This window comes from Lagopus leucura, unplaced genomic scaffold (assembly GCF_019238085.1).
Source record: "Lagopus leucura isolate 7727_CA_CO unplaced genomic scaffold, USGS_WTPT01 Super-Scaffold_100040, whole genome shotgun sequence".
Classification (NCBI taxonomy): domain Eukaryota; kingdom Metazoa; phylum Chordata; class Aves; order Galliformes; family Phasianidae; genus Lagopus; species Lagopus leucura.
In genome coordinates, this window is record NW_024962289.1 from 1,124,534 (window position 1) to 1,151,209 (window position 26,676).

The 26,676-nt window shown below is 50.2% G+C and overlaps 1 protein-coding gene and 1 long non-coding RNA gene across 5 annotated transcripts in view; both read right to left on the minus strand.

Moving 5' to 3' along the window:
- Positions 1 to 290: 290 nt before the first annotated feature.
- LOC122186864 lies at positions 291 to 4,116 on the minus strand. 2 transcript variants are annotated; one of them, XR_006181199.1, is made up of 4 exons: positions 3,859 to 4,116; positions 3,069 to 3,200; positions 2,287 to 2,535; positions 291 to 781 (listed from the first exon to the last, which is right to left on the minus strand). It is a non-coding gene; the product is annotated as an uncharacterized LOC122186864 (long non-coding RNA). The 2 variants fall into 2 exon arrangements; XR_006181200.1 differs by lacking the exon at positions 3,859 to 4,116 and adding an exon at positions 3,495 to 3,549.
- Positions 4,117 to 5,954: 1,838 nt separating this feature from the next.
- MXRA7 (matrix remodeling associated 7) overlaps positions 5,955 to 26,676 on the minus strand; it is a 21,173-nt gene continuing 451 nt past the window's right edge. For 2 of the 3 annotated variants that reach the window (XM_042883858.1, XM_042883857.1), the window contains exons 2-5: positions 26,526 to 26,664; positions 22,019 to 22,079; positions 19,821 to 19,920; positions 5,955 to 7,142 (exon numbers count right to left, since the gene is read on the minus strand). In XM_042883858.1, coding sequence (XP_042739792.1) covers positions 7,028 to 7,142; positions 19,821 to 19,920; positions 22,019 to 22,079; positions 26,526 to 26,664 — 415 coding nt within the window. In that variant the 3' untranslated portion in view covers positions 5,955 to 7,027. Of the gene's footprint in view, positions 7,143 to 9,999; positions 11,740 to 19,820; positions 19,921 to 22,018; positions 22,080 to 26,525; positions 26,665 to 26,676 lie in introns of those variants that run through there. The other variant, XM_042883859.1, reaches the window with a different exon arrangement.

A 26,676-nucleotide genomic window follows, 5' to 3' on the forward strand; every position in this document is an offset into this window, starting at 1 on the left:
AAGACAGGTACTGCTCCAGTGCAAAGTGTGGCACGGAGCTGCTCACTGACTGGTCGTCTTTGGTTGGGGAACAACTGCATTGTGCATCACTTGTTTTGTATATTATTCTGTCATTAATATTATTAATTTCCCCTCCTGTTCTGTCCAATTAAACTGACTTTATCTCAACCCACGAGTTTTACTTTTTTCCAGTTTGCTCTCCTTTCCCACTGGGTTACGGGGGAGTGAGTGAACAGCTGATACCAGCCACCAGTCAGAAAACTAATTCTCCCCAGGTAAAACCAGGATGACATTCCACTGACCAGTTTTTATGATACCCATCTTGTTCCAGTCAACATTCGGTCAATATCTGAACGCATATTTGGACCTTTATCTTACAACTGTAAGTAAACGTCAGTCCAGTTTACTTCAAATAAATTCACATTGGTTGAGACGATGCATAAAACAACCAAGAGGAGACTCTTATCAAAGCAGACAGAATTCATTAATTACCTCAGTGGTGTTTTCCAACCCAAATGATTCCATGACTCAGTGAAAATAAGAACTTGAGAAAATAACTCTTCTGATAATTTAACTGTGAGTGCTGTTCTGTGAAACTTTATGGCAGTCTGAGCATTCAGTAGTACAGAACAAGCAGTTAGGTTTATAGCATTTATGTAATTTGTCTGAAAGCACTTGCAAATTAAATTACTGTCTTTCCTTCAGCTGGTTCTGAAACATGATCTTTGCTGGAACAACGCTGTCAGCCATGCTCCAGCACCACACACTTCTTCAGACAAGTCTGAAATAAACAGAAAGGAGACAGAGTGGTCAAAGGCAGTTCACCACATGAGAATGTAACCAGGATGACACCACAAGTCCTGCTTTTGCCCAGAGCTACATGGCATCTTTTTGGTTTTAGCTTCATCTAGACACTGGTGGCTCCACCACAACATCCTCAGAGTGCTGATGGCTGAAGCCACAATGCTCCAGCAGCTCTCCAGTCTCAAACGGGCTTTTTGCTTTGCCGCCACCAAAATATTTCACTGATGTCCATCAGGTCAACCTATTTAAATCACTCAAATATTTAAATCACTCAAGTGCCCCATGAATACATTAAAATAACTATACTGCTTCCAGGATGGAAGTTCAGGTCCTCTCTAAAATGTCATCTGATTTCAGAATTAGAAAAATACACAGTGTCCTCTGCTTTAATAGCCCTTTAAAGATAAATAGGCAGATCTTTGTTTGTGAACTTACACATGGTTTGCTATCTAACCTATTCAGAAGATAAAAGTGCTCCCTGTCACGTTATGTGGCTAGACTTTGGTTTGTTATCCCCCCCAAATTTATTGTCTAGTTCAACTGCAATAAATTTTTCCTGTGAAGCCATATCCTTTGGTTGTTCATTGTTGCCCATTGAATGCTGTACTCATAGATAGGAAAGTCAACACAAAATAGTGTCTTAAGGATGCCTGACCTTTGCCAAGGATCCAGGGACAGGTACACCCAGTCACATGCAGCTGCTCTGCCTGCCTGACTGCACCCAAAGGGGCCAACATCCAGGCAGGCTTGGCAGTCACTAACAGTTACCTGAAGGCCGACCCACGTGGCACTCATGCCTGCGAACCTTCAGGCACCAATTGTACAAAGTTGCCTCGAGTCAGAGCAGAATCCAGTTAATGGAACTTTGTTTCAACACTGCAATTTGCAAGTGGAATTGATCAAGGTACCATTCTTAGCCCAGTCCTTCCCAAGCGCACTGAAACATGCCATCAGCATTCCAGCCACACCTTTCCCTACAATGAACCATGAACTGATGCAGGGCAATCTGCCTTGGGACCCACATGTTTAGAGAAGGTCTTGTACAACAGCTCGGCTATCAACCACATGCTGAGATACCGAGGACAAAGCCACTCATTACCATCCCAGATCCTGAACCCAAGTGCCTGCACGTGCATGTCTTCACAGACATGGGAAGGGTCCCTTGTTCTCAGCTGGGGATGGTCTGAGGGTGGTTATGGCTACAAAGGGCAGGCTAAAGCCCACCTGTTATGATACAATTAGCAAGAGGGGTTCTGCCTCATCTCTCGTTATTGAAAGGTGAACAGAGACATCAACAACATGGGCTTCTCAGTATAAAAATTATTAAACTATCAGTGCAAGATAATTCCTGGGTACAGGCTATCCATCAGCAAACAAGGATGACAAATCACCCTTTATTAAGAAACTGCCACAGAAGTCCAGGAGAGGAGCTGACAAAAAGAACATTTGCAGCCAGAGAAGAGCTGCCCTACAAGAACCCACCTGGAGGGGCAGCGTGGCTGACACTGCCATCTGTAGGATCTTCACATCGTGCAGCTGCGTCACATCCCAGGCAGAATACTGCTGTGTTGGCTGCTTCCCAGAAGGCTTTCTCGAAGTAACGAATCTATAGTGCAGGATTTTCTTTTATGTCTTTGTATCACACAGAAATTTCTCTCTGTTGAAGTTTTATTCCCACTACATCGACATCAGACTTCCTGCCCTCGTTTTGCTCTCCAATGCGGACGCTGTCTGTAAGATCAGATATAGGGGAGAATGCTTGCAACCAAAGTCTCCAGAGGACCTCAGGGGCAGCGTGAGGGATCCTACAGTTGTATGAATTAGGTGTAAAACCACACAGCAATTTCTCCACCTCCACTGTGCTGACAAATTACAGAAGACAACAGGGTTGTACAGGACAGTGTGCAATTTCCTCAGGACGTTTTAGGGAACTGTCTCATTATCCCATTCACAGCACTGTTAATTTAACAATGCAATGGTAGGGTTGATGAAACTGGCATGGTCTACGCACAAGGGGGAAGAAGGACTAAGGCAGCCTGAATATAGCAGAAATATACAATCTCCTCCTACAAACAAGTCTTCAGAATGCCACTTCCCCTGCTTCAGGGTGACTCGGATTCATATTCCTTACTATTTTGCTTCTTCATTAATGCCATGTGGCTCTATCCTACCACAAGGACAGTGGATATGACGCAGGAATCCTTTGCTGCAGATCAAGGAAACCCAGCCCACACAGGAGGAATAACTGGCAACACTTAACCTACAATTTTCATGCAGTGCTCCTTGAAACAGAAGTCTTCTTCCTTCAGAAACAAGTAGTCCTCTTGACAACAAACTTTTATTCCAGTGACTCTTAGCTAACTTGGTGCACTTGACTGAGCCAACAAATACTCATCCTGCAGATGAAACAAAGCTGAACTCTTGGGAACTGAAGGACTAAGGAAAGATTTACATTAAAAGTAATAGCAGTAATAATAATCTGGTCCCAGTGAGGATGAATTACTCAGAGTTGAAACAGGCTGGGTGGAAACCAGTGAAAATATGACTTTTCCCATATTTAGCAATTAAGTTCAGCCAGTCCCAGAAATGCCAGATAAAAAGCAGATCACAACATACAGGATTTTCAGAAATTTGCTAAAGAGGAAAAGACTGTGCACTTCTTGGTAATTCTTGCTGAAGAAAAACAGTACCTGAGGTTGGACTTGGAGCTATTCAGGACCTCTGCTATTTGCACAAAACAACAGCACCATCCAGAGGATAAACAGTACTTGCATTCCCCTCCCACCACCTGCCACCTATCTACAGAAATTGTGCTATATAAACTTTATCACAATTATAAGTGAACTAAGGCTGCATTTATATTAATCTTGGGTAAGAAAAGCTCAGACATTTCAGGAGAGTGGTAAAAGAACTCCCAAAGAATCAAACTTTCCACCTCCAGGCAGCTCTGTCAGCGCTACCTCTCACCAAGCGTTCTCTGCACCAAGACTGCAATCTCTTCTCCACTGCTGAGGTGGAAAAAATGACTCCAGAGAAGATGAACAGTCACCATACCTCACCCCGGGTGATGCATCACAGCTTCACAGCCAGATGTGCTGCAGTGAGCCCACACATGACTGCACAGAGAAGGCACGCAACTCCTCCGCTACGTTTGGCCCTGTTAGCGCTGCCAGTTTTGGTGCTGTGTTGAAGCTGCTTAGGATTCCCCAGGACAACGGCTGTTTCATCTGTTTCCACAATGCAAACTCTTCAGTTTGGCTTTATATGAAAACAGTCACACTCCTCAAAGCAACTCGCGGAAAACAAGCAATTAACCCGTTTCTATGCAACAAAAGAAGATAAAGCAATGTAACGCTTCCTCTGTTTATTGTTACAGACACAAGTTAGCAGCTAAGGAATGTAAGCAGCACACAGCATTCTCAACAGCTGATCACACCGTGACTCACCCACTACACATCCCTACCTCGGTGCCTGCATTCCTGACCTACTTTGGGAATTAAGACAGCGTTACAGACACGAGATTTTCAGCTTCAGAAAAAGGAGCATCTCACAGCTACTCCAAAGCTCCTGGCTGGGATCCACTACGTGGGTTTAATATGCAAAAGGTAACAGTAATTCACACTCTCGTGTTTTGTTCTGTTTCCTAGCAGAAAGCCATGCTCACACAAGGCTCTAGCACTTCATTTTCCTTACCATCAGCAATCTTTACCAGCTGGTGCTGCTCCCACAACGCACAAACTCACAGACTCCTCACAGCCACTGTGAGCTTCAGACGGGGTTCACTCTCCACGTGAGATTATATTGTCTAAAATAGGCTGTTACAGATAACATGCTTTTTGAGCTCTGTTCCCACCATCCTTATAGGATTAAATGCAGCTATTACGGATTCACGGACCGTGAATTCTTTTGTCAGACACATGGAACCTGGACACAGCACTTAAGAGAATGAAGGGATTTGGAGAGGGAATTTATTTATTTTTTATTTTTTTTATTTTTTATTTTTTATTGCTACGACAGCCTCAAAACTCGTCTGGAAACTCATTCGAACACGCAAAGCGGCGCCGCCATCTTATCACGCACCGCCCTAATAGCGCCGCCCGGCGCATGCGCGCCCGCCGCCCCGGAAAGACACTGCACTCCCAGCACGCATGCGCAGTAGGGCTGCGTCACACAGCACGCATGCGCATTGCATGACAACGGCGGCGCGGACGCCTTTCCCGCGCTGCCCCTCCCGTGCCGTGGCGAGCTACGGGTGCCGCGCGGGGAGCGGGCGGTCGCCATGGCAACGAGGCCTGCTGCTGACCCGCCCCGCCTGCCACCTCTCCAGGTGGATGTGGCCTAGGGCCCTCGATAGACTTAGCCTTATTCCTCTCTGAAATACGGGCCTTGTCGATGACAGCTTTTACCGCTGTCCTGTCACCATCGTGGAGGCACTGCTCTTAGGAGACAGGATGGGTTGGTGGCAGCCAGTCTTCCCTGTGTGGGGCGGGCACTGCGGGCACCATTTCTTGATGAGGTGCTTGGGGAGATGTTTTTCAGACATATTCCTGTGCAGAGAAGGCTCACGTGTAAAAGAAGAAATATAAAAATACTCTGGAAATAAACTGTAGAGTCTACTAAGCAAAGTCTAAAAAGTCTTCCAAATCTGATTTCTCTTTTGCTTGCTTTCAGGAATAACCTTGGAAAAAAATCCCATTGCCCAGATGGAACGAAAGAGAATTCCCATATAGGAATTTCCTACCTTTCTTCCGTTTTACAGTTTGACAAAGGAAATTGTGGTTCCCACACACAGCAAGATGTTGGTCTGCTTGGTTTTTCACTTTGTGAGACACCTTTGACCATGTGCTGAACACGAGAACACCCAGATATTTAGGTTAAGTCATGACTTGGCAGTAGAGCCAGCTTGATCTCATAATCAGCATGCCCTGGCTTATGTGAAAACAATTAGAAGATAAAATGATTCCTAGAAGTCAAAAAGCATACAGTGTTATGGAATGTACTGTAGTGGGAAACAGTGACCACATAATGTGGTTCTTGGTGCCATCAGGCTCTAAAGAATTGTACAAAATAAAGAAAACCTCATCCAAAGAGATCATTCCCTAAAACGAGGTCAGAAAACGTGTGAATAGTTACTAAAACCAAGACAATCCTTTCCAATAAAGTATTTAACAGGATTTCATGAGAGCTACACAAGAAGACAATCAGTTTAAATTAGGAATGCTGGCTGATTTACTCTGTCTAAACCGCCAAGGTTTGATCAAAACTGTTCAAAACACTTGATAGCTTCACAGAGATTTCCTAAGTGCGTAGATTCTCGCATCATTTTTGCATTACAAGAACACAATCTGAGTTGAACGCAATTGTCCTTGTAAAAATGCCAGCCACTTTTCTGCACTGCTTTCACTGGTGTCAAGAGGCGAAGAGATGTCTCTGCTCCCAGGATGCAGCCAGCTGCTGTTTTCACAGGCATGAAGCTGAGCTCAGCAGGGTCAGCTGGAACCATCTTGGATTTGTGTCAAAAAGCCAGTGTGAAGGAGGATGAAGTATTCCTTTCAAGGAGATGAGAATGGCAGCTCACATCTAATCTCAGCACTAATGCTTTGGCTTTGGCTATTTGTTTTCTAACTGTAGGATTGGAAGCCTCTCTGCCAAGAGAGGTTGTGCAGTCTCCATCTGTGGAGGTTTTCAAGACCCAACAGGATAAAGCCCTGAGTAACCTGGCCTAACCTCACAGCTGATGCTGCTTTGAGCAGGAGGTTGAACTACAGATCTCCTTACGTCCCTCCCAACCCATGTCCCTTCCAACCTGAATTACTCTATGCTATTCTTTCCATTCGTTTTAAATCTGCTCTTCTATCATCTTTGGCTTCCTTCAGCTATCAAAGCAATACATTACAAAGTTTGAAAGTTCATTCCTACGGAGCATGACCAGGAAGAAGTTACAAGTTTAACTAGATTATGTGACTGAGACATATGGCTCAGCCAGAGATAAAATCTCTAAACGAGTCAAAAATACCATTACAGTTCTTCAAGAAAAAAAATGATTAAAAGGGTGAAAAACTGCAAGTCTTAAGAAATACATATCACAGGCCTGTGTGCATTTGCAAAACAACCTGGAAATGCAAAATAACTACTGAAACACATTTATAGCACTACAATCTCCACAGTCCTGTATAATAACGACCAAGATGACTTTTGGGCATCGTCTTCACTGGCTGTACGGTTATATATCATACAATTTAAGCTGCTCCTTCATGTCTCCTTCAGACATCTCTCCAAATGTGTCACTCTTTTCCTTCATGAGCCTGAAGATGGCAGCCAGCTGCTCTCTCTGAACCCTGTCAACAAGAAAAGGAGAAGTAGGAATAGCCAGTCCCCAGCAGGCGCTCTGAACAAGCTCACCAAATGAAACATGAAGCCAAACGTGGGTCATTTTACAAGCCCTGTTGACTGCAGGAAATCTGCCCATGCAAGATGAGAAAGGGATAGCCTCTGGTTCTGCATCCTTCACGCTCACAGCTATCTGATTATCTTGCATGCCTCTTTGCATTTCTCATGGAGATAAAACTGTCTGCTTTAGCACCAGCTTTGGAGGAGTACCTTAGGGCTTATCTATGCTCACAGTTTCATGTGTGGAAATCTGTAAGATCACCACGTCCCAGTTCAGCGGGCTCTATAGCAAAAATGGAGTAAGCTTCATCAGCACAGCATCCTTTCATTCTGTAGTGAGAGCATGCAGATGCAGAGTAATTCAGGAATAGCTGTTAAGTTTTAAATTCATATCTTACTGTAAAACTAGAGACTAGACTGCCTTCCACTGTGGACGTGACTTTAATCCGCCACTGGAAGACAAGATCACAGACTGGAATCTGCTTTGATTCAGGAGTTTGTCTGCCAGTGTCAAAAAGTGAGATGAACTCACTGTCCAGCAATGAGATGATTCCTCCGTGGGCAGAATCAGACCAGCAGAACATCTACCTCAGATTTCCAGCCCTAACGGTCCCACAGTTGATTGTTAATTTCCTGCTCCCCATAAAAGCTCATACCCTGATTTTTGCCTTACCTGAAGCAGTTAACCATTGTTATACGTCCTGCAGCGCAATGATTGGTATCTGCCACAATGCTTTGTTCGAGGAATCTTTATAGGAGAGCTTATATTGTTCACATATTTACTGCTCATTGCTTAGAGATAAAGAAGGGAGGGCTGCACGAGAATATCACGTATTCTCAAATGCCTCCCAGATGCCTAATGAACAAACTGATGCAACTGCCTACAGTTTTAGGTCAAAATGAATATTGCAGGTCTGTGGAGTCAGAATTCAGCAACTCAGAGCACAGATTTGCTGCAGTCCAATTTGCTGCTCTTCCGTGTCTTTAGCATCACTAGACTTCCCCTCAGCTGGAAATATTGATTCTTGCTTTTATTTCTACAGTCACCCTGTCGAGTGTCCTTTGTCCCCATCACAGCCCGCTCTCCGCACAGGGCTTTAATACGCTGTAATTAATCCACTTAAATGGAGGCCATTGGTTAACCTGGGGTAGTCTTCCTGCAAGTCCTGCGTGGACAAGCTATTAGCTGTTTCCATAATAGGAGCAGTAAAAATACCTATTGACAGGCAAAACCAGGACGCAACCCTTGCCTGAATGAAGAAAGCACAGCATCGACAGTTAGAAGTACGCACGCCAAGAATGAGTGGAAGGAGACAGTCAGGAATGAGCTGAGGAGCCCTCGCATCCCAGTTCCTATCAAGCTCTGTGTTTTCCCCTCTGGGCTCAGCCCCAGCAGGAGCAGAAGCAGCCAGCTGTCTTCCCAGCACCATCGCTGCAGGCAGGGCAGGAAGAAAGCACATCCTGGCAAAAGGAAGTTCATTTGCCAATTACTTCCTATTACAATTAAAACGCAATTATCTTGAGGCCAAATGTATCCTGATGTTGGAACCTTTTGGTTATGAAAGCTCTAGCCACAGCCTGTCCAGCACCTGGATTTGTCTATCCTTTATGCATGTTTCTCTGCTCACATGAAACACTTCCAGCTGCCCTTTCCAGACCAGAGGAGGTGCAGCACAGTCGTCACTGATCAATATTTTATTTTAGATCACCATTGGGTACCAGAGGGCACATTTCCAGACCGATGTGGAGAAATCCAATACACGCCTTTGCCTCACGTGTTGGAAATGCGGGCCAGCTGCAAACGCTCTGCTCAGGTCTGCATCCATCACTTATTATCTCACAGACATTAACAGTACTGAAACCTTCAGCTGCTTAAGGCTCCATTTCCTTGTATTCTTGTCTCCAAAACTGAGATCGCTGACAATCCCCACTTGTTTTTAAAACACAGCATCCATACATTCTGTCCATCCCCTCGACTTTAAATTTCACGACCGTACATTTGAAAGCAGAAATCAAAAAGAGGTGTTACTGCTCTGCACTTCATAATCTACAACAAAGGGAGAGCGAAACAAAGATAAGGAGAGAAAAGAGCCTGAGAAAGAAGAGAGACATCAAAAACATGAAACTGATTTCAAAAAGGAGCTTCTGCTATCAAAGGCGACCTTGTAAAACAACTTTGTAGTGCTCCAGGTTGTATTTTCTTGGTGATTTCAGATCAAAACTATCCCATTCACAAGTAGAATCGTTCTCTCTTCCCGTAACTGCTGTCCTCAAAGCTGCTTGGATTCAAGAAGTCAAAGAGGATTTTACTTATTGCTGACAAAATAGATTAATTAAGGATTTTTCAAAGCAGCCTAATTATTCTTGATAGGGAATTGAATTTGCATACTTCACTCCCTCAGGCTCCTTTAGGCACTTCAGTCTCAAACTTCCACAATTAACTGGAGTTTTGGAGCAGTTAGATGTAGGTATGTTAAAGCAGATCTAAGCTTCAGGAGCTGCTGGGCATCTGGGTTGGCAGCAGCTGAAATCCTGGGCAAAGCTCTGCATTGGGAAAGATTGCTAATTGCTCCACACACAAACAAGGTCAGGATGCTACTGCAGCACGGAGCTGCTCCAGCAGAAACAAGGGAGAACCCAGGCTTTCACCACTGGCCTGACTCCGTTCCTGTTGGAGTCACTTCTAGGGTAAAAGGCACAAGAAAACAGAATGTACCTCTAACCTAAAGTCCAGATTTTCAACACAGATCTCTTGAGGAAAAAGTTACAAGCTGCTGGAGAAAGGGAGAGCAAGCACAAACCAAATAAACTATTCAAAGGTTTATTGGACCAAACGAAGGCAATTTTTACAGATTCAAGCCACTAGAATGACAGTCCTTCATATAAGAGCCACCATCAGATACAAAACAAACAAACAAAACAGAAGTAAAAAATACCCAGACAGCCACTTGAGTTGAAGAAATAGTTTGACTCGCTGCCACTAGCAAAAATCTGGACTCAGCTATAGACTTTGCTGGATGTACGTATTGCCATGTAACAAACACAATGTATATAAGGCATTCTTTGCATAGTTGGGTGCTTGGGACACAGAGTCAGCTAGCCAGCACCAAAGGGAGACAGCAGCTGTACTAGTGGGTGTTGAAGCAGAGGGTGTGCCTAAATTCGTATGCAAACCACTGAAGACGCTTGCAGTTGTTGGCTGGGAAGGGGCAGCCCAGCCTCTTCTAAGCTGAAGCCTCCTGCTGTTCTTTAAACGAGCCCTTTTATTAAGAATTTGCCAACCCCAGGCGCTGGAAAGGACAACTGTGTACAAGGTTTCAAGTATCGTCTGCATAGGAATTAAAAAGGAAAGAAAAAAAATAAAAAAGAAAAAGCAGCCTGTTGGTTTTCTGATATGTTTGCAGCTTTAGCCAAGAGGCTGTTGTCCTGCAGTGAGAGAAGAATTGAAGGACGCGATCCCAGCCAGCCTGGTGCTTCTGCAACATCACTAGAGGACTTGGGCCCTCTTCTCACTCCAACAGACCAGCTGGCTTTCATTCGCAGCCTGCTGTGCCTGGAGCAGGCATGTGCACCTAGCCAAATTCATCCCCTGACGAGCTGAGGAGAGGTGCTGAGATGTGGCTCCTGTGGACAAGCCACTGGGCTAGCAAGAAAAAGAGGGCAATGGGATAGCAAGCGGGCAGAGAAATGGGGAGGGCGTCTCTCCCAGGACCCCCCTCATCTCATGCTGAGCTGTGGGAGCCCACAGTGCCATAGCTACCTCCTTGGGTCTCATCTCTTGGGCACAGAGCGGGGAAGCGTGAATCCAGATAACAACAGTCAAAGTGTGGTCTCCAAAGCCTTCACCACAAACTGAACAGCTAAGCTATCAACCTTCCTCACTCCTCCAGCCTTCCATCTACCTGCAAGATCAGCTCTTTGCTAAAATAACTACAGAAGTGAGATTTAAGTCAGCTAACATCTTCTCTCCCTTACTTTGATCCCACTTTGTACCTCCACCCTTTGGAATAAAGTAATGTCACACAGTGTTTGAAATCAGTCAGTTCCCACTCCCCAGCAGCACAGAAGGATTTGGCTCTAAGAAGAAACAACTTGGTAGTCTGGTACAAGATCCAGGCCAGTCTGGGAGAAGAGCTACAGTTCACCCACCCCTCTAAAGAAACAACACTGACTTCATGGCAGGGCTAATACATGGTGGTGAACAAAACTAATAGGCTCGCTGCAAATTTGGTATCCAGTTTGGGTTCTGTTTGAAGGAGAGGGAGAAAGGTTAACGTAGGATATCCCAGCCCCCCCAAACACAACTCAAGTCACTCATTGGGCCCAGCCCCAGTCCATGGAGACACACAAGGATCTCCTTAAACTTGATACCACAGGAGTTTTTGAAGAACTCAACTTCAGAGCAAGAGGGATGCCAAGTTTTGAGGGCTTATGGATTCTCTTATGGGTGTGTTTGGTTGGTTTTGGTATTTCTCTCAAGCCTTTAAAGATGCCAAGGGATTTCTTTAGGAGGAGGCTAGGGACAACTTCATATAGTCTTCAGTTCTGCAAAGAGAAACAAGGAGAGAAGAGAAATATTTCAGTCATTTCACCCCTCAGGATGGTTTCATTATTATTCACATAAATGAGCAAGGGGATAACTCAGTATGAGTGGAGGAGAAGGCAAGCCAGCTTTCCCCTTCTGGGAAGAGTAAGTCACTGTTTGCAAACCACGTGCCTCAAAGGAGGAGGCACGTTTCCTCATCAACTGCAGCAGGATAGCTGAAACCCGGCCAAAGACGTGTAAATCCTCTCATCTGGCATCAAACTTGAATTGCAATCTTTCTTTCTGACCTATGGTGAGAGCTGAAGAAGTCCAGCTAACTGGAAACCTTCATCAGCTCCAGGGATTACTGCCTCAGTGTCCCATGCAGAGCTGTCTTGGGCTGCTCACACACTTGTCCAGCCCACATTCCTCCTGCCACCTGCAACCAGATGAGCCAGGATCCGGTTTCCTGGATGAATGGGTCAACCTTTCTATTGATCTGTCTGACCAAAGAAAGGAGGCAAAACCAACAGACTCTATAGACCACAGTGCTTCCATCCTCTCCTAATACCTCAGGGAAGGAGGGTGAGATTATTAGATACACTTTATGGATGGAGACATCCAGGCACTCCCCAAGGTCTTGCAGCATGTTAGCATGAATGTGGTCCCTCATTCCCAGCTTGAACCCTTCAGATGCGCTGCCCTGACTGCCCCAGCTGCTCTCGTGGAATGCTGTGATACACATGGACCACAGCCTGATTCCCCTGAATTCAGTAGGATTCGCAGTGCCCATCACCTGAGTCTCATTCAGATGTCACCTGCTCCTGGCAGCTACAACATAAAGGCAAGTTGCAGCCTCATTTCTTCCTTATTGCTCTGCAAAAAGCTCAACTGTCTGCTGTTTTGTACAGACACTCAGCAACCCGGATCTCGGATGGGAGATGAAGGCTGAAGCCTCACAAGGGCCCAGAGTTCCTCAGGCAGTGCTGGGGAAGCTCAGCAGCCAACCCATGATGGCAAAGAAAGAAAATTCTCCAGAGTGGATAATCGCTCTGTGGGATTCGCAGCACTGACCATCAGATCATCCTGCTCAAGCCACACAAGCATAATCAGATTTTACACATGAGGGCATAAGCTCATTGCTGTGGGGGCCCAGAAGGAGAAGTTCCCTCCAGCGTGCCACAGTTGGAGTGGGGAGGGATGGAGGACATCAGGGAGAGTGGATGGGGCTCAGATGCATCCCCTCTGCAGGGATACTCACCTAAAGGACAGGGCTGGGCAGACAGGAGGGGTGAGATCTTAAACAAAACATGGACTTGATGGAGGATATCTGTCAAAACCACAAATTCCCTATCGGCAAAACAGGGATACCCCTTTCTGCTCCTGGAGCAAGCTGGGAGAGGGATTAAAGAGCATGAGGCAGACTGTCATGGGAACATCAGGGCCATATAATTCCCTAGAATGAGAAGCTCCATCATTGCTGCCACGAAGCGTGAGAGATTTAATTATCTTAGGGTGAGCCATGAGCCACCGCCTATCCTTGGGTCTTCCCTCCTTTCCATTTGACGTGGATGGTGCAATCAGCCTTACCAGCATTCCTTCCCCTGGCAGCATATGAATCAAGCCAGGTTATGGTCTTTTTTTAATGGATTATTTCTTCACCTATAGATTATCCAAATTGCTCTGGCCCCAGTAAGGGCCAAGTCAATAAATCATAGTGTCGATCAACTGGATGTGGTTATATGCAAGGAGCAACCAGAAAATAAGGAGCTTAGACAAGGGCAGGTCATTGGTTGAAAATGGCTCAGGAGCTGAAGCTGGGAACACTGGAGCATGAGGTTGAACAAAGCCTGAGGTAACTGGTCTCTGCTGCTGAGGAAAAGGGAAGGACATTTTTATCCCTTCCTTTTTGTCCTGCTTGCAGTTCCTCTGCAATCTGAGATCAGCATCTCCAGCACAGGTGGAAACCAATGGTCTCTGATGGCCTCAGAAGCATTGCCCTCACTCCAGCTCAGCAATGACATTGGCACTGGAGCGTGGACTTCTTGTCTTAGAGAGCAGGCAGCATCCCAGCGCTAATGTCCCTCTTGCAGTCAAAATCCACAGCAGGAGGTCAGAAATCTCACAGCTCATCCCAACTGTCCATAGCTTTCCAGAGGGGCTTCAACACTCTCCAAGGAGAAGATCCCCAGACACCTTGCTCTAACCACCTCTGGGAATTGCAACCATTTCAAGAAGAATTTTGTCTGGAAAGCTGATTTTCAGAAGCGTGGAGCATTCCCAGCTCCTTCCCCTAGCAGGTAAAGCAGGCGCTCAGCTTCTCAAGAACATCAGTCCTCTGGTCTGAAGTGCTGGCAAGCAGGGTGCATACCTTCTGGCGTCAGGCTCTTCTCGTTCCAAGGCTATGATTCACCTTTGAGGCTCCAGAGCAGTGAGGAAAGGCCACTGGCACTGGGCCTGGCATTGGGAAACCAGGCTCCCCCAGGCATCTCCCTCCCATCTTACTACAGAGACTACAGTCCCATCACCATCGCTTCCTATGTCTCTACCCTTGCGGTAGATATCATCTCACTGCTGGCAGTGAGCATCACGTCCAGGACCACAGTACTGCAGGAACAACACAAGGAAGGACTTACTAAATCCAAGCTTCCCCTTCAGTCCCAAAATTGTGGGCCAGCTTCAGTCAGTGGGTAAAACATGGAGAGAACTTAACAGCAGAATATGGAGAGAGAGTGCTTTGAAAGAGAAGAGTGAGAGAGTGAGAGGTACCAAAGGGAGATTTTATCTGCACAGATCTGAAATTCCTCCAGTGGGTGCATAGGACCTTGGGGATGCCTGTTGCTCCTCAGCACACCAAGGCGGCAGCTGAGGCAGCAGTTAGGAGCACAGTCCCAGCAGCTCAAGGACAAGGCTGGCAAGGCTGAGCTGCCCTTGCTCAGTGCTGTTTCAAGGCAGAAGCCTCCTACGCTTCCCAGCCGCAGCAGTGACAGCTGAAGAGGCCACAGCACAGCCAGGAAGGCAGCTTGAGCTCTGCCAGCTCAGCTCAGCTCACCTCCTCCGGCTCGATGCTCACCCCTTTGCGATGCTCCTGAACCCGAGTCCATGTTACAGAAGTGGAGAAAACAACAGATGGGCCAACCTATGCTTGTATGCCTGGCTTCCTGCAGCCCATGATGCCACAAGGGAGGCAGCCTGGGCTCCCAGAGAGTTAGCAGAGGGAACAGCAAGCTGCCCATGCAGCGTGAGGTTAAGCAGAAGCAAATAGAGCCAGTTGTGAGCGCTGGGTGAGGGAGATGCAAAGCAGCCACAAGCTGGGACAATTCAGGACCTCAGCCAAAAGGAAAAACCCAGGAGCTCAAAGCAGAGTCTGAAACTTCATCCCACGGCAGGGCTGGGGACTCACAGCCTGCAGAGGAGCGTCTGGAAGGCTCCCCCCAGGGATGGGAGAGGAGAGGAAGGGCTCTACTAGCCTCCCCTTTCCCTGCGTTTCCAAGGGAGGCATCCTGAGCTGCTCTGTGGGACTCATGACTCAAGCAGACGCTCTATAAATAGGGCCTGAGCTCAGCTCCACTGATTTCTCATAGACATTTTCCCTATGGAGAAGCATCACAGCCAGGGGAGTTTGGTGGGTCCCCCTGTACCCATGTGCCCCTTTCCTCCTAGGCTGTTCTGTGGCTGAAGGCAGCCTTCCCCACGGCCAGTGCCATCCCCATGGCTGGGGGCCGCAGTGAAGCAGTGGTCAGCCTGATCTAAACAGAACCCCACATTCACAGTGCTTGTAGCCCCCTGTTGCTACTTCTCCTCCCTCAGCCCAGGGCGACTATCGTGCTGCAGAAGATGAAGAGCAAACAAATAATAAAAATCCAAAGAAAGCCAAACTTACCAGCTTCCCTCATCCAAATGAAGTGCCATGCTGGACAGGAAAGGACAGCAAGCAAGCAAGCCAGGGCCATGTGATGGCAATGCAGGAGGTGGACAGGGACAGATGCAGAAAGAGAGCTCTTCTGAAATACAGCCTCCCCCAGCCCAGACCACCCACTTTTTCTACAGGGCCAGCAGTGGACATATTCAAAACTGGTCAAAGTCCAACATCTAAATCCTAGCAGCTGCTTCCTGCCCTTGTGTTCTCAAGTCATCACTGCAAGCATTGTCTGGTTCAAAATGGCACTTCGGCACAGCTCTCCCTAAAGCCACAGCTGCATCCCCATTTGATCTGGGATGTCTGGCAAAGCAAGATCAGCCCACTAACAGCCCTAGGACTGTACTTGTGCCCCGTCCAGCCTGGACAGGCTGCACCACTCCAGTCCCACATCCCCATGTCTTCTCTCTGCCTTTCCCTGCAGCTAAGGTCTGGCCACGCGCCCTGCCTTGCTGAAACTCCAGGGTCCAAGCCTGGGTTTATTAGGCGGCTCGTAATTAAGAAGCACTCTGGACCCAGCTGGGGGCCAGCCAGCTTTCCATTGCTAACTGATCACCAAGAGAAGGGCAGTGGGTAGGATTTACAGCCATCCCATTCCCTTTGCTTGAACTCCAATTTGCAAGCAGTACCTTCTCAACCCACCCATGGCTGGCCAGGAGAACCAGAGAATTAATCCCAGAAGGGCTGAGATGACTGTGGGAACCACGCTTACTAGCAAAGCAAACACAGCAGCCCTCCCTACCTTCTCCCCAGTCCTGTAGAGGTTGGACTGTGGTATCACCGAGCCATCCATCACACCTGCAAGCAGGAGGCTCTGAGCAGGCTGGGGCACTGAGTTTCACTCAGACACTGCTTTAAGGGACAGAGTGCTGTGAGGCTTTTCCAGCCCTGGAGGTGCCCTCATGTTTGCAGCTGGGCCCCTCAGGGTCAGAAACTTTGCTGTCCTGTTTCTCTTGCTTTCCTCTTCCCACTCCACTCCTGGCACTAATTTAGGTTATGCAAAACCACAAACATCTCATCCGAGTACACACGCAGAAAACACAGCCTCTGCCTATGCTGCAGCCCACACAGCAATGAGAAGCATCTTAGTGTCTCATTGCTGGCCAGGGAAGGTGACTGACTGGGAAGTGCAGCTGCAGCACCCAGAGCTTGGGGGACAGCTTCTGGTTTTCTACCTCTGCCTATCCAGAAACCTCAGAAACAAGAGAAGACAAAGAGGAAAGAGCTTCCTATGGACTATCGTGTGGGATCTGCTTTCCATTCAGCCTGCACACCTACAGAAGAGTGGGAGGGACTCAGCATCACCAAGGCCAACCAGGACTTGCTGGGACCTGCTCTATCTTGTAGAAAGAGAGAACTGAAAACAAAAACCTACGGGAATCTCTCTCCTGGCTGTTTTCTTTTTTTACTAAAAATGCAGCCTTGTTGCAGCTGTCAGTGCTCACTGCACAAACAAACCAACCCACTAACAGCCCTGGGGCTGTACTTGTGCCCCATACAGCCTGGACAGGCTGCACCACTCCAGTCCCACATCCCCCCGCTTTGCACCATGGCAGCTGCAGTTGGCAATCGATGACCAAAAGCCTCAGGTGCAGAAGAGATGGATTTGGGAAATATGCAATGCTGGCTTGACTCAAGGCTGCATCCTTCCCCTGCTCCCTTCCCCTTCCTGCTCAGACTGCTTTTCTCCCCCAGAGGAACAAACGCTACGTGCTTCTGTTCTCCATGTGCTGGTAACCCCCCAGGTGTGCAGTGCCACCAGCCAAGCAGATGTGTTTGCCACCAAGAGTGACCGGCCTTCCCTCCTGAGAAGTCCTGCTATTTTTTAAGACTGAAGTAATCAAAAAGCAGGAAGTTGCATCACTCCATGAAGGTCACATTCCTTCCCTTTTGAGTCCAGATTTAGCGCCAGTTTGAAGCTGCAAGATTCAAGTGAATAGCAGGCAAGGCAACCACAGCTTCAGGAGCGATGCAGAGTATGAGCAGAAGTGGGTTTTTGTTTAAACAACCCTTCCTACTGCATGTCTCTCCTCTCCTACTGTCTACGGGTCTTCCTGTAAAAGGAATTATCTCAGTAGCATTTCCAAAATCAGGTGTCCCCAAATGAAGGGCTCCTGATGACAGACCACAACAGGCAGTCCCAACTGGGAGCCTTGCATTCTGCATGTTGCTTCCACGCTGCTTCCCACAGGTGCCTGCTGGCCCATGGGGGTCAACTGAAGGGTCAGCAGCAGGCTGAGCCCCCACCTCCAGCTACGTGCCCTAGGGCTAACCACCAGCTCACTGCCCTCATTTTCCAGGTCAGGAAATAGAAGCATTCATGGGATGTCTGAGCTGAGGAACCCATATGGAAGAGCTGAGCAGCTGGACGTGAGAACCCTCCATTCCAGGTCCCTTTGGAGTGCTCGTGGAAGTGAGATGGAGCAGGGGGAGCAGACTCATTAATCTGTTATGGGGAGGGAAGGGAGGTGGGAGAGATGGCTCAGAAATAAACCCTCCTCCCCCCAGAATAAAACCCAAAAGAATAAAAAAAAAACAACAAAACACCACAGCAAAACCACCAGAACACATTAGCAGATGTTATCCATGGTAACACTACTTCTAAGAAACGGCGCATCCTTACCAAACAGATTTGCAAGAATGTTTGTGGCCGAGGACCTAAGGTACTTGCTACAGAGATGTGAGATCAGAGGTCAGCTCAATCCTGCAACATAAAGGTGGCAAACCTGGGTCACAGCAGGTTGGCAGCGGTCAGAGTGCAGAACGCATGGAACCAGGGAGAGGGACGGGGCTCGGGGGGACCAGGCTGAGCTGCTGCCCTCTGCTCACCTGGACCTCACCCAGCAGCACCCGCACCCACACACCACCCTGAAATGAGAAGCTGCTGATGGCACAGGGAAGAAAATAAGGCAGCGACACAGCAGGACAAAAGTAAAACATTAAAAGCAAAATTCATAAAGCTGCCGTAAGGAAATGAACAACACAAACAGAGAGAGACAGCAGAAGGGAGCAGTAGGAAAACGCGCTGCCAATGGCCCTCAGTGTGCGAGCTGCTGAGAGCTTCCAAGGCGTCCTCAGTGCCATCTGCCAGCCCTGGGGGCACAGCCCTGCCCTGGGATGTGAGCACTGATACCCATCCTTCAGTCCAGAGAACAAAACCTTGGCTGGGGATGCAGCGAGAGCGACGTCCCCTCACTGCACCCACAGGATGCCCAGTGGCTTTTGTTGCCACCAAGGAGCCAGCCCTGCAGGTCTCCCGTTCGAACCCTCACGCAGTGATTGCTCAGCTGGCTGCTGGAGCTGCAGAGGGTTTAAATGTACCTTTTGCAGTGGATTTTGTACCGGTGCTTAGCAGGATCCCCCAAAACAATTCCCATTGAGCCCTGTGGGTTGGGATTTCATTCACATTCACTCTGCTCATTCCACCATCCCCTCCCCACGTGAAAGCAGTGATGCCAACAGACCTGGCAAGTGTTGTACGGGCTGCATGCTCCAGGCATGATAAAGACATAATGGGAAGAAAGCAAACATTTTCCTGATGCCAGCAATGCAGGGTCAGCCCAGAAGCAGCCAGAGCTGGCTTGCATGGCTGAGACCAGAGCGTGCAGCCTAAGCAGAGCGCTGCTCCTAGCAGAGCTGCACAGCAGTGAACCCTGAGACCTGTGGGCAGAAAGGGAAGGCATCCCTTGGTGTGAAAGTAGGGCTAACATGAAGGGAAATGGTGCAGGATCAGCATGTTTAGGGCAGCCTGCATGGAGAGCTAGGGCCCACAGCCCTTCCTTGGGGATGACAAGGGAGGGACTGGCATCTGCTCAGCATGCTGTGGGCCACACTGGGATACGGAGCTCCAAAGCTCCACATTCACTGCCTTTGCTCCAGTATTTCAGAGCTGTACCCAAACCCTCAGGCAATTGACAGGGCAAAGGGAGGGGAAGGGGCAGTCAGAGCCTCAACGGATGGAAATCAACGTGGTGCCAATGGGTCCGTGGATATACACCAACTTGCACAGGTGAGACATCAGGTCTGAGCATCCAGAGGAGCTTGCCCAGCTGCAGTGAATCCCTGTGGCCCTGTATCTCCTCAATCCATGTGATTGTATTTGTGATGGTGTGAGATCTTGCTTCAAGAAACTGCCAACCAGATGGACTCAGGTGAGAAGGGAAAAAAGGAAACTCAGCATACCTTTGTTCTTCCTCAAGTTCTTCTTTGGTCATCATTGACTTGTACTGGTTTCCCCTCAGCTTTCCAGGACTGTACTTAAAAGAGAACGTCTCATCTGCAGCTGGGGAGGACAGGACAGAGGAGAGCAGGAGATGGTGTGAGACAGAAAGCACCTGAGAGGGACATTCAGCATCCACAGGCTCGAGCTGCACGCCCAGCCCTGCTCCCATGCATTCACCCATGAGGCTTCCACCATCGGTTCCAGAGCCTCAGGAAACCCTGAGGTATCTCTCCCCTCCTCCCCAGGGGCCCCTTTCCAGATCTCCCCATCTCAGCCTCGGGCTAATTAGTGCCAGAGCTCACAGATCTCGAAGCAAAGCTGATCCTTTTCCAATCGGATTTTATTAGAGCTCCGTTTGCTTTTAGAAACCTCTCCCCTTCCTTATCTTCCCAGAGACAACAGAGAACAGCAGCGGTGGGGGCGATCCAAAGGGTGGCCCTGAGGGCTCACGGAGCAGCGCTTATCTGCAGCTGCTGATCCACAGACCTTTATCTCCCAAGGACTGTGGGATGGAGCTGCCTCGTGTCAGCTGCTCAGCACAGCTGCACCCACAGAACCATCTGCTGTCCTCACAGAGCCCCGGGGCTCCTTCCGAGGAGTCCAACAAACAGAAGGTGCTGTGGCCCTGTATCTCTCCCCTCCAGGAGGAGCCTGACTGCCTGTGCATCTCCAGGACGCTGCATGTTACCCTCAAACCCACCATCCTGGGTGATACCTCCAGGCACCAACGAGACCCCATAAAAGTGGTCACGAAAGCGTATGGAAAGAAAATCAGCTGCTGCTGCTGCTTTGGGAGATACTGGGAGGGAAAGAACAGAAAGAGAGGGTGTAACATCCTGTTCCTTGCCCTGGTGCAGCCCAGGAGTTATTTTATTACCTTCGTACAGCTCGCCTGATTTCAAGGACAATTAAAATCATTTCCCCCACACGGTTCTCTGCCAAATTGAGATTTTGCCTGTTCAAAAAGGGCAGTTTAATCGCTGCTCCACCAGAAAGGAACAAGCAGCAGGGAGGAGAGGTGGCCACCTATCTCACTGCCCACGTGTTGTGGCTTTGGAAACCGCTGGATGTTTTCTGAGCTCAGGAACTTTCTTTGCAGACTGAAAACAAACTTCAGGAAGCACGGAGCAGGGAGGCAGGGCTTTCACGTGGCCGGCTGCAGGGCAAAGATGTGACCTACTTACCAGGAGCATATGAAAGAAAATATTTATTTTTCATCTCTTCTCTTGCATTGCATTGCAAGAGCTGGCAGTGTGTGAGCCGGGTGAGAGCCCTGCGAGCTCAGCAGCTGCCTCCTGCCTCCCATCTCCCAAAGTGGGGCTGAGCTGCTCTCGTGCACCGTGGGCTCGTGGGGATGCTGAGCAAGCCGTGAGCTGTGCGCGACTCCATGTGAGCTGCCCCCAAATAGCCATGAACCAAAAAGGGCAAACCTTGGCACAGCACCATCACCATCATCCTTTGGGCAGCAGACGCCCATCGTTCATCCAACCAGATCTACCAGCCCCAATAACACCCCCGATGCTGCACGGAAGCCCAGCAGGATGGAACACACACATGTCTTTGTGGAACCCTGTCCCCTACAGAGGGAAGGCGCTTCTCCCACCTCACGAGATTAAAATTTGATTCCCTGTGGCATTAGGGTAATCCTCCTGAGCCTGGGGATTGCCATGCTGTGCCTTACCCGGGTTGGGAGGAAAGTGGGGCAGAGCAGGAGGAGCACCAGCACAGAGGGATGTGGGCACAGCCCCACTGACACACTGCTGCTTGATGGGCCACCTGCTTTGTTTTCTCTGAGCACAGCCACTCCAGTGAGGCAATTCATCATTTTCCAATCAACTAATTGAGTAATTAGTTAAATGTGGCTCTGCCTACAGACTCCAGAGATGTGCCTCCAGGGGAGGAAGGAGCTTTTGGGGTGCTGCTCCAAGGGATTGAGCTGTTTGTCTGCTCCCAGATATTTAGTAACAGTGACAGCCCAAGGGCAGGGGCCCTTCTGCTGTGTGTGGATCCCCAGTAGCTGCTTCTCCCTCCATGTCCCTTCATTTTGGGATGTTGGGTCCTTCTCCCCTGCAGAGCTCAGAGATGGGGGACCATCCCCAGGCACTGGGGCTCAGCTTTTCAGACCATCCCCATGGGGCACTGCCTTTCTGGCACTCACCATCATCATCCTCCGTCTCTTTCACCATCAGCTTCTCACTGTCTGAGTCTGGATCTTCCTCCTGCAGAGGGAAAAGACAGAGCAGCCATGATCAGAAGGTGCTGTTCTACATCACCTATGAGAGCCCTCAAAATTGGGTACTGCTTCCCTGCCCCATTCTGAGAAGAGGGGAAAGGGATGCTTTGCTAACAAGCAACGTTCATTAGTCTGCTTCCTTCTCACTGCCTAGCAGTGTCATGAGAACTGCCCTCTCCCCATGCCCACGGGGCTGCCATTACAGTCATTTCCTCCCTTGGGCCCTCAAGCACCAAAAATAGCCCCAGGAGCAGGGAGGGAGGCTTGGAGCTGGGTCTGGGGCATGGAGGGGCCCAGCAAGAGGAGCATCCATCCCACACAGACACGGGCAAGCAAAGCTGCCCCCAGCAGGAGCCATCTCAGCTCAGGATGCACAGGGAGGAATCAAACAGCACAGAGTTTTAACACAAACCAAGTCTGGAAGTTTTGGGGTTGCCTCCCACGAGTCGCAGCAAGCTTTATCAAGGCCGGATTCCTTGCAGATGGAACGTGGGGAGGGAGAGAACAGCTCCAGCCCTGGAGATAAGGCTGGGACACAGGCAGTGCCCACACACGTGCCTTCCTCCCTGTGTGATGCAGACAGGAGGGGAACCAGCACAGACCCCGCACTGGGTTTGCAGCGGTGGCTTCATATCCACCACTAAGCGTGGTACTGCTCAGACCCAGCATGGTTTGTCATCGGTGAGGAATGCGCATTATTCACAGCCCCTTGGCTTCTCCTCACCACCCAGCTCCCCAGGAGGACACGTGGCTGACACCCCAGCAGCCATCGCTATTTTGGGCCACGCTTCCAAACATGGGCACTCACTGCTGATACCTGGGCAGCCCCGTGGCCAGCAGAGCAGCACCCAACAGAGAGGATGCTCAGCCCTGGCCCTGGGGGGTGCTGAAAGAGAACTGTTCCTGCTCCAACCCACTGGAAGCAACGTTTGATGGGAGCAGAGGGGGAGCAGGCTGGGCTGCCAGGCCAGCAGGCGATTGCTATGTGCTGTGGTAACACTGGGGAGCTCTGCTCGTGGCAACTGCTTGCTCACTACAGCACAGCATTTTTCTGCTCAGAGGCAGATGCCAGCAGCTCCCTTCCCCCCGCGCTGCAGCCCTGCCTTCCACAGCCCTGTCCTTCTGTCTGCCTGGTCGGGAGCAGCTCCCACAGGCAGCCCATGGGATGCGTACTGGAATGAGCCAGGCGCTGCTCCTGGCCATGGGTGCAAGTCCAAAGAGCACATTTGCACCCTGAACACACAGACAGAGTCTAGAAAAGCCCCGCCAAGACCCAGGACTGCACTGCTGGCAGCCTTTGCCCCACGGCCACTGCCAGATCAGTGGTACCACAGTCACACGAGGATGCGGTGATGCTGAACCACAGTGCTGCAGAGCAGGGGAAGGCACAGCAGCAGCCCTGGGGATGCTGATGCAGCAGTCGGGCTGCCAGGATGGAGAGCAGTTTCTGCAGAGCTGACACTGTGTGGCACAAGCAGCACATGGGTGGGACAGGCACCCCAAGCAGGAGCTGCCAGGAGCTCCCATAAGCAATGCCACCAAATCACAGCCCCCCCAAACCCAGCGCAGGGTTAAAATCCCCCAAGTCATTACCTTAAATAACAATGCGGCAATACAGCTGTCTTGGCTTTTGGCAGACCTTGGCTGTAGCACTCAAGCATTTGTTAGCTCATCAGAAATGTGCTTTGCCCTTTAGCTTCCATGGCCAGCAAGCAAACGCCCACATGTGAGCCTGACTTGGGCAGTGCAGGCTGCAGACAAAAGCAGCAGCGAGGATGAGACCCCCAGGGAGGTTTGGGGCACTGAGCAGTAACAGAGTGCTCCCCAAAAGCCCCACTCATGGCTTTCCCAGCCTATGAGCCCTCTTCCAGCCCTAAAGCATCTCCCAGGTGGGAAAGCCTCCTCTCTGTCATAGGGCAATATAGGCTGGGCTCCCCATCACCCTGTTTCCAGCTCATTTATGGCCAACCAGAGGCGGTTCCTCCCTCCCCACAGCAGGTTTCCCTCCTCTAAAGGGACGCAAGGAGGGGCTGCTGGGCCCCCACCCCTTCTGCTGTCCCGTGGGCATGATGGGGGCAAGCAGAGCCCCTCATCCATTCCAACTGCAGGGAAATGGGAAGGCCCTGGGCTGCAAAGAGGGGGAGAGAAAATTACCCTGGAAGCTCCCAGCCCCACGTTGCCATTTATGGCTGCGCCTTCTGATCCAAGCCTGATGCAAGAGTTTGCAAGAGGAAGGCAGCGGGGAGCCAGACAGAAAAAGAGAAGCCAGGAGGGAAAGGGGAAGGAAAAAGCCTTTAAAAAAGGGGGAAAAGGAAGCTGATGGGCCGAGTTTGGCAGAGCAGCAGCCCTTGGGTAGAAGAGCTAGTGGGAGATTTGGGGATTTCTGCTCCTTTCTGGCAGGACCCACGCTGAGCTGCCACAGCTCCCACCCAGCAGCTTCTCATTAGGGCAGCAGCATCCATCACGTAACGAGCTCCGACAGTGACAAACTAATTAATTTTTTTTGTTAGTGATGGAAGCCAGCAGACACAGGGGAACCACCACCAGAACCCAATGGGAATGAGGATCTCCTTCCCCTGATTCCCCCTCTTTCAGCCCTGCCCAGCACACGGAGAATCACCTTGCCCACCAGGGCAGGACAGGGACCTTGCAGGACAGAGGCAGGGACCAGAGCATAAAGGCAGCAGGAGGGAACACAGACAGCAGGGTGATGCACTGAGCACACCGACGCTGCTTCATCCATCAGCACTTGCTTCAGTGCTTAATGGCTGCAGAGAATCTGAAGCAGCACGTGCTGAGCAGACAGCAGGGAAAAGGAGAAAGGCCTCGGAGTGCAGAGCACAGCCCACTGCTGTCTGATGCACTGGGTCTGCCAAAAAGCTCCAAGCCTCCAGCAGCACGATGCTGGTCTGAGCCTCTGCTGAGTCACATCAAGGGACTGCAGCCCTCAGCCACGAGTAGGGCAGGGCTCATTTCCAGCCTGTGCAGCTCTCACTGCTTCGACCAAACTCCTTCCCATCCACACCTGTTAACAACTGCTTGGTGCCAGAGCAGCTCACCCTGCCCTGCTGCTGGGAATCACTTCCCAAGGAAGCAAAACCTTGTCCTGTATCGTGGAATCACTGAGGTTGGAAAAAAATCATTGAGTCCAACTGTCAGCCCATCACCATCTGTGCTTTGCTGTGTGAGGCACAACCTGCACTGAGCACAGTGTCCTCCAGGTCGTGGGCACCCTGGCCTGTGCTCACTGGGGCACCCAAAGGGGAAAGGAACATCTCATACAGACGGTCACCTTTGGGCAGACAGAACTGCAGTGCCACGTTCCTGAAGGAGGAGAAGGTTGCAGTGGTGTCTGCTCAGGAAAATGCGACTGAAGAGCAGCCAGGAGGGAGGAGAAACATTCCCAACTCGTGTTAATGAGACAACAGAGAAACTGCACGTCCTGGGTGCTGCTGAGCGATCCCAGCTGGGATACAGCCAGTGAACGGCAGTCCTGGGGCTCCCCAGCCCTGCAGAGCACTGATAAATCCCACAAGTCATCCCAGAGATGGACAGATGTCCCCAGCGCTTTTGGGAGGCTGTGACGATGGGGGTCTGCTTGAGAGCCATCCCCGTAGCCAAGGGATGGTGCTGGGACTCAGGGATAGAAATGGGAGATGAAAGAGGTGGGAGGAGGATGAGGTGCCAGCACGCAGGGCCGGGCACTGCTCTGATGATCACCACGGGACACAGAAGTGCCAACCCACTGCGCCTCGCCCGCTGCGCCCGGTGAGTCAGTAGCGATGCCTTCCAAGACAACGGCTGTCTGTCTGTCCGTCTGCACACTGCCCAGCAGCCTGGATGCAGTCACCAAGGATTAGCAATGCTGCTATTAATAGCCAGCAGGCAGCCAGGCCCCAGGCTGTGCTCCCCAGCTCAAACACGTCTGCATGCCCTGCATCCCTCCTGGGTTCCCAGGTCACCCTGTTGCCTGCATCCCTCGCTGGTACAAGGGGCCGCCCCGGGAGAAGCACCGTCAGTTTGAGCCCCTCGAGGGTCCCCAGGCCCACGGCACAGAGCATTAACGCAGAGCTCACGGAAGCCAGCAGGGCAAACTCCTTCCATGGCCGCTGGGTCACCCTTTTATTTTTAAACAAGATCCGGAGCTGGAGGAGGATTTACCAGGCAGCCCCCCACAGTTCAAGCACGGGTCAGAGCTCGGGGTGGGAGGCCAGTAGGGTGCTGGGGGGGGACACAAGGGGGAGACCTCCCTGGGGCTGCAAGGACAGCAGTTGGGGCATCCTCATGCTGCAGGGGGACGATTTGCTGCAACCCACAAAAAAAGGGGGGGACGGAAAGAGAGCACACCCCCAGCACCTGGAGCAGTTGCTGGGAAAAGGACGTGCAGCCCCCCACGCGAAATTCGCCTTCCCTCAAGCCTCCCTCCCCTTACCTTGCTCTCTTCCTCCTCCTCTTCCTCCTGCTGCTGCTGCTCCCGGTGTTCGGCGGCGGCCGGCGGGCGGGGGATGCTCTCGGGGCTCCGCTCGGCCGCGGATTTCTGCTCGGCCGCGGATTTCTGCTCGGCCGCGGATTTCTGCTCGGCC